The sequence below is a fragment of the Pelophylax lessonae genome, assembly GCF_965119305.1.
Source record: "Pelophylax lessonae genome assembly, chromosome: 1".
Classification (NCBI taxonomy): domain Eukaryota; kingdom Metazoa; phylum Chordata; class Amphibia; order Anura; family Ranidae; genus Pelophylax; species Pelophylax lessonae.
In genome coordinates, this window is record NC_138768.1 from 223,147,109 (window position 1) to 223,159,620 (window position 12,512).

Consider the following 12,512-nt stretch of genomic DNA (forward strand, 5'->3'; position numbering starts at 1 on the left):
CACAGGTGTCCACCGTGTATCCATGTGTAAGCAGTCCCATTCAGGTGAAATGGGACACAGTGGCTGTATGCACACAGCCACCGCTCCCAATTTGACAGCCAGCGCGGGTGTGCGTTTCTGAACACACACTAAGAGATTGGTTTTTATAGAAATTTTCTTTGTCTAGCACATTAGACTTCTCCTTTTCACTTTTAGTTTGGAACATTTGGTTTTACTGCTGGATGTCCGGGACTTTCCACTGGCTATGAATGGCAACATTTACACACAGATAAGCCAAGAAACCAAAGCCGAAACAGAAAGCTTATGACAATTCCAGTTATCCTTTACACCACAATAATTGCGTTCTGCAGGTATTCAATTGCGTCATTTTGTGTCTTAAAACAAAAAAACACACAAACACTATAAAAATATAACCACCACTATTATTTTTATTATCATCATCAATAATAACAATTATGCCAAGATTTCTTACAACCATTTTATCATGGGCTGCACATGGCACCTAGTCCTCCCTGGGTTAAGGCTGAAGTCACACAATGGGGTTGATTCACCAACCTTTACCACAAGTGATGAGAATCATGTTACTCGTCTGCATAAAAATTATCACATGTGGTAAACTAAAATCAATTCACAAAGAAAAAAAAAAAAAAAGTGCTAGTAAATATCGCATAAAAAGCTCTCAAGTCCAATTCACAAACAGACCAAAGCATTAAAAAGCATGCGATAAATTACCACCAGAGTGTAGGTGGCAGTATTGCATGCGGTATTTGTCAAAAAGTAGCCTGGGGGCCCCACGCTGTTTTTTTCTCAATTTTCTTTACAATCAGCCGTTAGCGGGGAAGCCACTGACAGCTGAAGAGTCATCATTTGGTAAGGACGGCCCGCTGCATAGAAACCAGCATTGACAAAAAAAAAAAAAAAACAGCGTGGGGATCCCGGTCCGCAACCAGCTCAACGTGGCAAATTACCGCATTAAACAATGCAGTAATTGCTGCTAAATCAAATACCGCATTCGGGAATTAAACGGTAAATTCCTAGTGTATTGAATTTTCAAAACTGGATTTACCACATGCAGTATTTTATCGCATTTTATTTGCCATTATTTAATTATTTGTCTCCTATGTATCCCAATCACACTGCAACACCATCTAGGATGGTATACGCGATAAAATGCAGGCATGCAGTATTTTACTGCAGCGCACTGTGCCAAATCGCATGGTACTGTACAGCAGCACATAGCATCACACTGCTACACATTGCCATGAATAAGGTGGACGTTTTGCACACTTTACATAAAAATGTATTTTTTTTTTTTTTAATACAAGAGAAGAGCCGTGGGGTGAGGTGAATTGCGCACAATGCTGCCCCCTACTGCAGCTGGAAAGGGCAGCTAACGGAGCTCACCCTAAACCACAAGTTCACCTTTTGCACCAAGTTACATGTTACACCTGTATTTAGAGTGTAACATGTAACCCCTATGACAGCATATGGGGTTCTCTCTCCACGGCAGTTACTGTCACATTTAAAATCATCATGTCTGTGCAGGACTCCACCCACACAGCCTGGTCATTCATTCACAGGGATCTGTGAACTACAAGTTCTGTCTACCACCATGGCAGACAGTCTTGTAGTTCTCAATGGGCTAGAAGTGCAGTAATCAGTGCACTCATAGTCCATTGAATCTTCCTCCAGCTCTCCAACTGACAGCCCAAACAGATGAACAGTCAGAAAACTGGAGAACTGTCTGCAGGAGTCTGACATTGTACCCTTGATGCACTGATAGTGGGCACAATGCTTTCCAGGCTCCTGTAAAAAAAAAAAAAAAAAAAAGATAACCAATGTACATTTTTCCTGCAAAAATATGTACACTTTTTTATAAAGGCAAAGCTAGACTTTATTATATCCATGCTCCCCTAAGAAGGAGCAAACATTGGGGACCTGTACTCTAATTGTACAGGACCTCTCTAAAATTACATTACATTCTCGAACATTAATTCTGAGGCACTGTGTACAGGGTGGGCGGTAATAAAAATGTCAGCCATGGGGTGACGGAAGCTGCATTAGGAAATTTAATATATGTGCACTGGTGGGAAGTGGGTAAAGTGACACTTTGTTGATGTTTAAAGTAGGACACAGTAGTACACCAATAGGATGGTTAATGTAATGCAAATTGAAAACAAAGGATTTTTACAAATGTCAACTTTGGATTGTTTCAGTCTTCGATAGAGTAGAGAAGCATTTGTACCAGTCAAGTTTTAGTTACAGTTGTATTCAAAATTATTCAACCCCCCAATGCTGTAAAGGGTTTTAGGGAATTTAGTGTACATTTGTAATTGTATTCAGAATGAAATCCTACAAGGACTTCTTAAAGAACCACATGCAACTAAAATGACATCAATTGGTTTTGTAATACAGTAGTAAATGTTTATTTTGTGAATTCTTCATTGACACAATTATTCAACCCCTTAAAGACTACCACTCCGAAGAACAGAGGTTCATTGAAGTGTTTTCAATCAGGTATTGAAAACACCTGTGGATGTCAGGGAGCAGCAATAAAGCCTAATAAGCACCAATTAGGCAGCTTTAAAATGACTGTGATACTCAGCTCCTTCTAGACATTTACTGGTGTGGTTACAAACATGATGAAGTCAAGAGAATGGTCCAGGAAGACAAGAGAAGAGGTGATTACTCTTCACAGGAAGGGCAATGGCTATAAGAAGAATGCAAAGATGTTAAACATACCAAGAGACACCATAGGAAGCATCATTCGCAAATTCAAGGCAAAGGGCACTGTTGAAACGCTACCTGGTCATGGCAGAAAGAAGATGCCGACTTCGACTGCTGTGTGCTACCTGAAGCGTAGAGTGGAGAAAAGTCCCCGTGTGACTGCTGAGGAACTGAGAAAAGATTTGTCAGATGTGGGTACTGAAGTTTCTGCTCAGACAATACGGCGCACACTGCGTAATGGAGGCCTCCATGCCAGAACTCCCAGGCGCACTCCCTTACTGTCTCCAAAGAATAAGAAGAGTCGACTGCAGTATGCCAAAAGTCATGTGGACAAACCACAGAAGTTTTGGGATAGTGTTCTGTGGACTGATGAAACAAAATTAGAACTGTTTGGGCCCATGGATCAACGCTATGTTTGGAGGAGGAAGAACAAGGCCTATGAAGAAAAGAACACCTTGCCTACTGTGAAGCATGGCGGGGGGTCAATCATGCTTTGGGGCTGTTTTGCTTCTGCAGGTACAGGGAAGCTTCAGCGTGTGCAAGGTACCATGAATTCTCTTCAGTACCAGGAGATATTGGATGACAATGTGATGCAGTCCGTCACAAACCTGAGGCTTGGGAGACGTTGGACCTTTCAACAGGACAATGATCCCAAGCATACCTCCAAGTCCACTAGAGCATGGTTGCAGATTAAAGGCTGGAACATTTTGGAGTGGCCATCACAGTCACCAGACTTAAATCCGATTGAGAACCTCTGGTGGGACTTAAAGAAAGCAGTTGCAGTGCACAAGCCTAAGAATGTGACAGAACTGGAGGCTTTTGCCCATGACGAATGGGCGAAGATACCCGTAGATCGCTGCAAGACACTTGTGTCAAGCTATGCTTCACGTTTTACAGTTATAACAGCTTTTAAAGGATGTTGTACTAAGTACTAAGATTGAATGTCACTTGGGGGTTGAATAAAACTGATAATGATGTGAGCACAGAAAAGACATTTGTGGTTATTTCATTATAAAATGTTATGTTATATTTGTGTGACCTACACGTGCCTCTTTGATTTAATTGTATCAGGATGACTGAATGATCAAAATCAATGTCAAACTGGCCAAAACAATCAATTTCAGTGGGGGTTGAATAATTTTGAATACAACTGTATGTCCGGTGCTCTGCTGAAGAAATTTCCCTTTCCTGTCAATAAGCCAGGACAACCTTTTCCCCAGAAAGAAACTAAGGAACTCTCCAACAAAAACAACATACACTATACACTATATTACCAAAAGTATTGGGACACCTGCCTTTACACGCTCATGAACTTTTAATGGCATCCCCAGTCTTAATCTGTAGGGTTCAATATTGCGTTGGCCCACCCTTTGCAGCTTTAACACCTTCAACTCTCCTGGGAAGGCTGTCCGCAAGGTTTAGGAGTGTGTCTATGGGAATGTTTGACCAGTCAAGTTCCTCCACCCTAAACTCACTCCATTTCTTTATGGACCTTGCTTTGCGCACTGGTCTAAATAATTTTGAGGGGGGGGGGTGGGGATTATGGTGTTGGGTTGTTTTTCAGGGGTTGGGCTTGGCCCCTCCAGTGAAGGGAACTCTTAAGGAGTCAGCACACCAAGACATTTTGGCATTCGTGAAGCATTCCCCCTCGCCATTAATCCAGCATTGCCCCGCGTTCCCTCCCAGCATTAATCCAGCATTCCCTCCCAGCATTATTCCAGCATTCCCCCCCACGTTCCCCCCTCCCCCAGCATAAATCCACGCATTTCCCCCACGTTCCCTCATGGTATTAATCCAGCATTCCTCCACAGCATTCCCTCCCAGCATTAATCCAACATTCCCTCCCAGCATTAATCCAACATTTCCCCCACATTCCCTCCCAGCATTAATCCAGCATTTCCCCCACATTCCCTCCCAGCATGCCCCCATGTTCCCTTTGCGGTATTAATCCAGCATCCCCCCCCAGCATTAATCCAGCATTCCCCCCCCCCCCCCCCCAGCATTCCCCCACGTTCCCTCCCAGCATTACCCCACATTCCCTCCCAGCATTAATCCACCATTCCCCCACATTCCCTCCGAGTATTAATCCAGCATTTCCCCACATTCCCTCCCAGCATTAATCCAGCATTCCCTCCCAGCATTAATCCAGCATTCCACCACGTTCCCTCCCAGCATTAATCCAGCATTCCCCCACATTCCCTCCCAGCATTAATACAGCATTCCCCCACGTTCCCTCCCAGCATTTGTGCAAGATTTATTAAAAAAGTTTTAGAGCACAGCTTCATTTTTTTTTTTTAAATGACATTGTGCTATGCGAGAAGGGAAATACACAAAAGGTACTATATACAATAATTACTAACCTCATGCTCCTCCAACAAATTCTTCTCCATGGTCATTTTACATTTACAAGTCACCTGCAAAAATCCCAAATAATAATGGTGAGATTCACTTTTATGTCAAAACAGTACATCATAAACTTACACTGCGAGTTAAGACACCATCAAATGTTTTTTCCTTAACCCCTTTCCAACGAGTGTATGCATATAAGTGGTCTCGCAGAAGTGGGTCTTCATCCGTGGGTCGCATATATGCACCGCTGGGTTTGGGCTGAGATCGCGCTACACAACTTGTATCCAGTACAGAGAACAAGTGGTCAGTGACCAATCCGATCCCCGGAAGGCCCAGTTCCCCATCCCCTGATCACGGTGATAGCTTCTGATTGACTAGCACAGTGATCAGTCTCTGTACAGCCTATGCCTGTGTTGTTTTCTCCTTTTGAATGGTGAAATAGAATCTTCTTCTCCTTGCTGGAGAACAAGATTGGGAAAAAAAAAAAAAAAAAAAACACCACAAACAAGTTCGAGTCAGGTTTGAGACAAAATGTCAGGGTACTTTGGGTAGAATATAAAAAAATTATTTTTTTAAATTATCAGTGTGTTTTTCGGTAAAAGAAAAAAAAAAAAAAAAAAAAAAGTGCATTATTGTTGCTGGGCTCTACTATGAGTACAAACAACAATTAACATACACATGTGATACTACTACAATTGCCAGGAGCAGAATTTATTTTAGGTTGTTTTTTGTGGTTATAGGTTATGGTAATAGTAATTATACAGCTACATTAAAAAAAATTTATTTATATATATATATATATATATATATATATATATATATATATATATATATATATATATATATATATATATATATATATATACACATATACACATATACATACATACATATACACACACACACACTTTACTATTCTAGGCAAGTTTTTTTTTTAAGTCGAAAGTAAAAGGGGAGGAGAGCCTTCCTTTACAATTTACCACCAAATGAAAGCCCAATATTTGTTCTGAGAAAAAAAAAAAAAAAAAAAAAAAAAAACACACAAGCCTTTTATTTATCTAGATACACCAAGTAGTTGTAATAATACAGTATGTACAGTTTTACTAACACATTTCAAAAGTTGTAAAACGGTGCTCAGGCGTTAAAATTTGTTTTACCTTTATCATGTTGTATTCCAAGCCTAAAGTAGAGCCATGGCCTCAGGTTAATATATATATATATATAAAAACAGGGCAGCAGTGGCAGACCTGCCAATTCTGGTGTTCAATGGCAATGTATATAAACTCCTCAAAAAAAAAGTAAAGGAACACTTTTTATTCAGAGTATAGCATCAAGTCAATGAAACTCCTGGGATATTGACCTGATCAGTTAAGTAGTAGATGGGGTTGTTAATCAGTTTCAGCTGCTTTGGTGTTGATGAAATTAAAAACAGGTGCACTAGATGGGCAACAATGAGACAACCTCCAAAACAGGAATGGTTTTACAGGTGGAGGCAAATGACATTTTGTTCCCCTACTCATCTTTTCTGACTGTTTTTCACTAGTTTTGCATTTGGCTAGGGTCAGTGTCACTACTGGTAGCATGAGGCGATACCTGGACCCTATATTGCACAGGCAGTCCAACTCCTCCAGGGTGGCACATCAATACATGCCATTGCCAGAAGGTTTGCGGTGTCTCCCAGTCTCAAGAGCATGGAGGAGATTCTAGGAGACAGGCAGTTACTCTTGGAGAGCTGGACAGGGCTGTAGAAGGTCCTTAACCCATCAGTGGGACCAGTATCTGCTTCTTTGTGCAATGAGGAACAGGATGAGCACTGCCAGAGTCCTACAAAATTACCTCCAGCAAGCCACTGGTGTGAATGTCTCTGACCAAACAATCAGAAAAAGACTTCACGAAGGTGGCCTGAAGGCCCGACATCCTCTAGCGGGCCCTGTGCTCACTGCCCGGCACCATGAAGCTCGATTGGCGTTTGCCATTGAAAACCAGAATTGGCAGGTCTGCCACTGTGCAAATTTGATAGACGTGAAAGGGTCTGGAGAACATTATGCTGCCTGTAACATCATTCAGCATGGAGGGACGCACAGACTTCTACAGGCTAGACAATGGCACCCTGGCTGCAATTTGGTATCAGGATGAAATCCATGGACCCATTGTCAGATCCTACGCTGGTGCAGTGGGTCCTGGGTGCCTCTTGGTTCATAAAAATGACCGTCCTCATGTGGTGAGAGTATGCAGCCAATTCTTGGAGGATGAAAGAATGGATACCATTGAATGGCCCCCACGCTCGCCTGACCTAAACCCAATAGAACACCTCTGGGACATTATGTTGTTTCGGTCCATCAGATGCCACCTCGTTGCAGGTCAGTCTGTTCAGGAGCTCAGTAATCCCCTGGTCCAGATCTGGGAGAAAAATACCCCAGGACACCATCCGTCCTCTCATTAGGAGCATAACCCAATGTTGTCAGGTATGCATACAAGCACGTGGGGACCATACATACTACGGAATACCATCTTGTGTTGCTGCAATGAAATTTCAGCAAAATCGACTAGCCTGCTGCATCATTTTTTCACTTTGATTTTCGGGGGGTGTTGAATTCAGCCCTCTGTAGGTTGATAACTTTATTTTCCATCAAACAATGTGGCATTCTTTCATTCCTAACACATTACCCAGTCCAGATCAGTATAGATATCCAGCTATCCAGCATGATATTTTTCCTCATTGGGATCTGATGTGTTTTCAATTAAAGTGTTCCTTTCATTTTTTTTTTTAGCAGTGTAGTTAGGTTATTATATATGTACTAGTGATTGACCAATTATCGGCAAGGCCGATATATCGAGGGCCGATAGTGACTTTTGCCGATACTGTATATCTGTATCGGCCCCGGAACTGGCCGATATTCCAAATATTGCTCACGTAAGGGTAAAATAATATCACATAGCATAATTCTGTTTACAAATGTTATTGAATATGCCACTCACATACAGTGGGTACGGAAAGTATTCAGACCCCCTTAAATTTTTCACTCTTTGTTATATTGCAGCCATTTGCTAAAATCATTTAAGTTCATTCTTCTTCCTCATGAATGTACACATAGCACTCCATACTGACAGAAAAACAAACACAGAATTGTTGACATTGTTGCAGATTTATTAAAAAAGAAAAACTGAAATATCACATGGTCCTAAGTATTCAGACCCTTTGCTCAGTATTTAGTAGAAGCCCCCCTTTTGATCTAATACAGCCAGGAGTCTTTTTGGGAAAGATGCAACAAGTCTTTCACACCTGGATTTGGGGATCCTCTGACATTCCTCCTTGCAGTTCTGTCAGGTTGGATGGTAAACGTTGGTGGACAGCCATTTTTAGGTCTCTCCAGAGATGCTCAATTGGGTTTAAGTCAGGGCTCTGGCTGGGAAATTCAAGAACAGTCACGGAGTTGTTGTCAAGCCACTCCTTCGTTATTTTAGCTGTGTGCTTAGGGTCATTGTCTTGTTGGAAGGTAAACCTTCGGCCCAGTCTGAGGTCCAGAGCACTCTGGAGAAGGTTTTTGTCCAGGATATCCCTGTACTTGGCCGCATTCATCTTTCCCTCGATTGCAACCAGTCGTCCTGTCCCTGCAGCTGAAAAACACCCCCACAGCATGATGCTGCCACCACCACGCTTCACTGTTGGGACTGTATTGGACAGGTGATGAGCAGTGCCTGGTTTTATCCACACATACCGCTTAGAATTAGGGCCAAAAAGTTCTATTTTGGTCTCATCAGACCAGAGAATCTTATTTCTCACCATCTTGGAGTCCTTCAGGTGTTTTTTTAGCAAACTCTATGCGGGCTTTCATGTGTCTTACACTGAGGAGAGGCTTCCGTCGGGCCTCTCTGCCATAAAGCCCCGACTGGTGGAGGGCTGCAGTGATGGTTGACTTTCTACAACTTTCTCCCATCTCCTGACTGCATCTCTGGAGCTCAGCCACAGTGATCTTTGGGTTCTTCTTTACCTCTCTCACCAAGGCTCTTCTCCCCCGATAGCTCAGTTTGGCCAGATGGCCAGCTCTAGGAAGGGTTCTGGTCGTCCCAAACATCTTCCATTTGAGGATTATGGAGGCCACTGTGCTCTTAGGAACCTTAAGTGCAGCAGAAATCTTTTTGTAACCTTGGCCAGATCTGTGCCTTGCCACAATTCTGTCTCTGAGCTCTTCAGGCAGTTCCTTTGACCTCATGATTCTCATTTGCTCTGACATGCATTGTGATCTGGAAGGTCTTATATAGACAGGTGTGTGGCTTTCCTAATCAAGTCCAATCAGTATAATCAAACACAGCTGGACTCAAATGAAGGTGTAGAACCATCTCAAGGATGATCAGAAGAAATGGAAAGCACCCGAGTTAAATATATGAGTGTCACAGCAAAGGGTCTGAATACTTGGGACCATGTGATATTTTAGTTTTTCTTTTTTAATAAATCTGCAACAATGTCAACAATTCTGTGTTTTTCTGTCAGTATGGGGTGCTATGTGTACATTCATGAGGAAGAAGAATGAACCTAAATGATTTTAGCAAATGGCTGCAATATAACAAAGAGTGAAAAATTTAAGGTGGTCTGAATACTTTCCGTACCCACTGTATGTACAAATTAAAGATATAAGCAATTCCACATTAGCAGATCTGCTGGCAGATCGTTATCTCTCACCCGCTTGCCGTAAGTGATACCCGGGTGACACCGCTTTGTTCGGCATCCACTCAATACTGCTCTCTCACCCGCTACATCTCCCACCCACCAGTCTCTCACCCACTTGCCGTAAGGCACACCCGGGTGATACCGCTCCGTCCAGCATACGATGCCGGGCATGACCACGCACGTGACCTTCGAGATGGTATGCCGGAGGGAGTGGTATCCCCCGGGTGTCACTTATGGCAAGTGGGTGAGAGATGGATCGGTACTGGGAGAGTGGGAGATGGAGCGGGTGAAAGACAGAGCAGCATTGAGTGGATGCCGAATGGAGCGGTATCACCCGGGTATCACTTAAGGCAAGTGGGTGAGAAATACCGATCTGCTAATGTGGAATTGCTTATATCTTTAATTTGTAACATTTGTAAACGGAATTATGCTATGTGACATAATTTTACCTTTAACCACTTGCTGACCGTCGCACGACTATATACTGCGGCGGTCAGCCCCTCACAGGCAGAGTGACGTATCGGTACGTCACTAGCCTGGGAGGGTCTGGGGAGCGAGCGTGCGGCGCGCTCCCGAGCGGTCACGGACCCCCCCCGCGCGTATGACCGGCGGACCCGATGTCCGCTGGTCACTCGGCGATCGGCGGGGGAGAAAGGCAGGCAGCTTGTGTAAACAAGCTGCCTGTCAGTTCTCCCTGTGTAGAAACACTTATCATACGGTTCTACTATGTAGAACCGTTGATCAGTGTAACTACACCTCAAGCCACAGCCAATCACAGTTAGAATCACGCCCCTAGGGACACACACACAGCCCCTCCCTCTCAAATAAAGTTAACCCCTTCACTGCCAGTGTATTTTTACAGTAACAGTGCATATATATATATAGCACTGATTACTGTAGAAATGTCACTGGTAACCCCAAAAGTGTCAAAAATGTCAGTCAAGGGTCCGATCTGTCCGCCGCAATGTCGCAGTACCGCAAAAAAAAAAAACGCAGATCGCCGCCATTACGCGTTAAAAAACAAAAATCTTTCCCTTTGTTAGTAAACGCGATAACTTTTGCGCAAACCAATCAAAATACGCTTTTTGCGATTTTTTTTACCAAACATATGTAGCATAAAACAAATTGGCCGAAAATTAAAAAATTTTTGATTTTTACTTTTTATTTGGGGGAATTTCATATAACAAAATGTGAAAAATATTGTTATTTTTGCAAAATTGATGCTCTTTTTTTGTTTATAGCGCGTGATAAAAAAAAAAAAAAAAAAAAAAAAAAAAAAAAAAAATCGCACAGGTGATCAAATACCACCAAAAGAAAGCTCTGTTTGTGGGAAAAAAAGGACGTCAAATTCGTTTAGGTACAGCGTCGCACGACTGCGCAATTGTCCGTTAAAGTCACGCAGTGCCGAATCGCAAAATACCCCCTGGTCAGGAAGGGGGTAAAATCTTCCGGGGCTTAAGTGGTTAAATGAGCATCACCACCTAATGGTTGAAAGAGGAGAAGACTAGTCTTGGACCCTGACATAGGATGTACAAAATATCGACCCATATTGGCCGATACAGATATGCGATGGCCAAAATATCGGTATCGGCAATCCCTAATATGTACTGTACTGCATCTGAGTTTACTCTTTGCCATTTGGTACCTCTGCAAAGTCTACTGCGCCCCAGTGCACAATAGTGCTCACTTACACTAGATGTTGGTGGGGGGTATAAAACCTTACAGTTGAGCTGCACTTTTACTGTCCCCAACCACTATTTCCGCCAGTGTTCAGTGGTATACATATATGATGCTTTGTCTAGAAAGGAGGGCTTGTGAGACACAAATGGAGGATTTGTCTGATCCAAAACAAGGTTTCTTTTTAATTTAGAAAGCTTTTGTCTCACATACTATCTAGATTTGAGACTTGTTTAGACTGCCTTACAAGAGCCTTTAGATGTACTTTAAATTCTTATATTTTATTGGAAAACCATCTAAGGCAATTTTACATTGCAACATTATCATAGCAAATAAAACCAAGTTAGTTTTGAGAAGGTACCCTTGGTTTTTGTGTGACGGAACCGTCCGGCACCCAGCTTGGGTGTCTCTGTCAAGATACAGCTTGCTCCAGTCTGGAACCAGGAACCGTGTATTTTAGCTGAGCACCCAAGACTAGGCGACACTAGCTTAGATGCAAACTGTAACTCTTTGTTGAAAATTCACACATAATTTATATAGCACATACCACCTCATCTCAGACTATCCAGCACCAGTCTATGAGGCAATGTTCATATCATGTTCCAGCAGTCTGAAAAAGTAGAATTTATTGCTCTTCAACTCTTCAAATATTGTTGATAAATATTACTTTAATCAAAAAAAAAAAAAAAAAAAAAAAAAAAAAAAAAGGTACAGTGTGATAAATATTCTGTCCCAAGTGGGGGACTTCTCCAACTCTGTAGGAGAGCCACCATATTTCCTCTGACTATTAACCTGTGCAAGATTAAACTTACACCCTTCCATCCACTCCAGAAAGGAAGCCTAAGGCTCCTTTCACACACTATGTCCGTCAAACGGACTCCGCTTTTCTCAGCGGGGGAATCGAGCCGCCGATCCCCCGCTGAGCAGAAGGATGACAGCTGTGTCTCTGCGCTGTGTGCGGAGACACAGCTGTCAGTTCCCCATGCATCTCTATGGGGGAAATCGGATGGGAACGGACCGTCGGTCCGTTCTTATCCGATCCGCTGGACAGATGGAAAATAGGGTTTCCATCCGTCCAGATTTGACTGAT

General features: G+C 42.7%; 1 protein-coding gene across 2 annotated transcripts in view; it reads right to left on the reverse strand.

The window, feature by feature from the left end:
• TRAFD1 (TRAF-type zinc finger domain containing 1) overlaps positions 1–12,512 on the reverse strand; it is a 77,899-nt gene that overhangs the window by 46,804 nt on the left and 18,583 nt on the right. For both annotated transcript variants that reach the window (XM_082253498.1, XM_082253499.1), the window contains exon 4: positions 5,088–5,141. In XM_082253498.1, the coding sequence (XP_082109624.1) occupies positions 5,088–5,141 (54 nt within the window). The remainder of the gene's footprint in view (positions 1–5,087; positions 5,142–12,512) is intronic.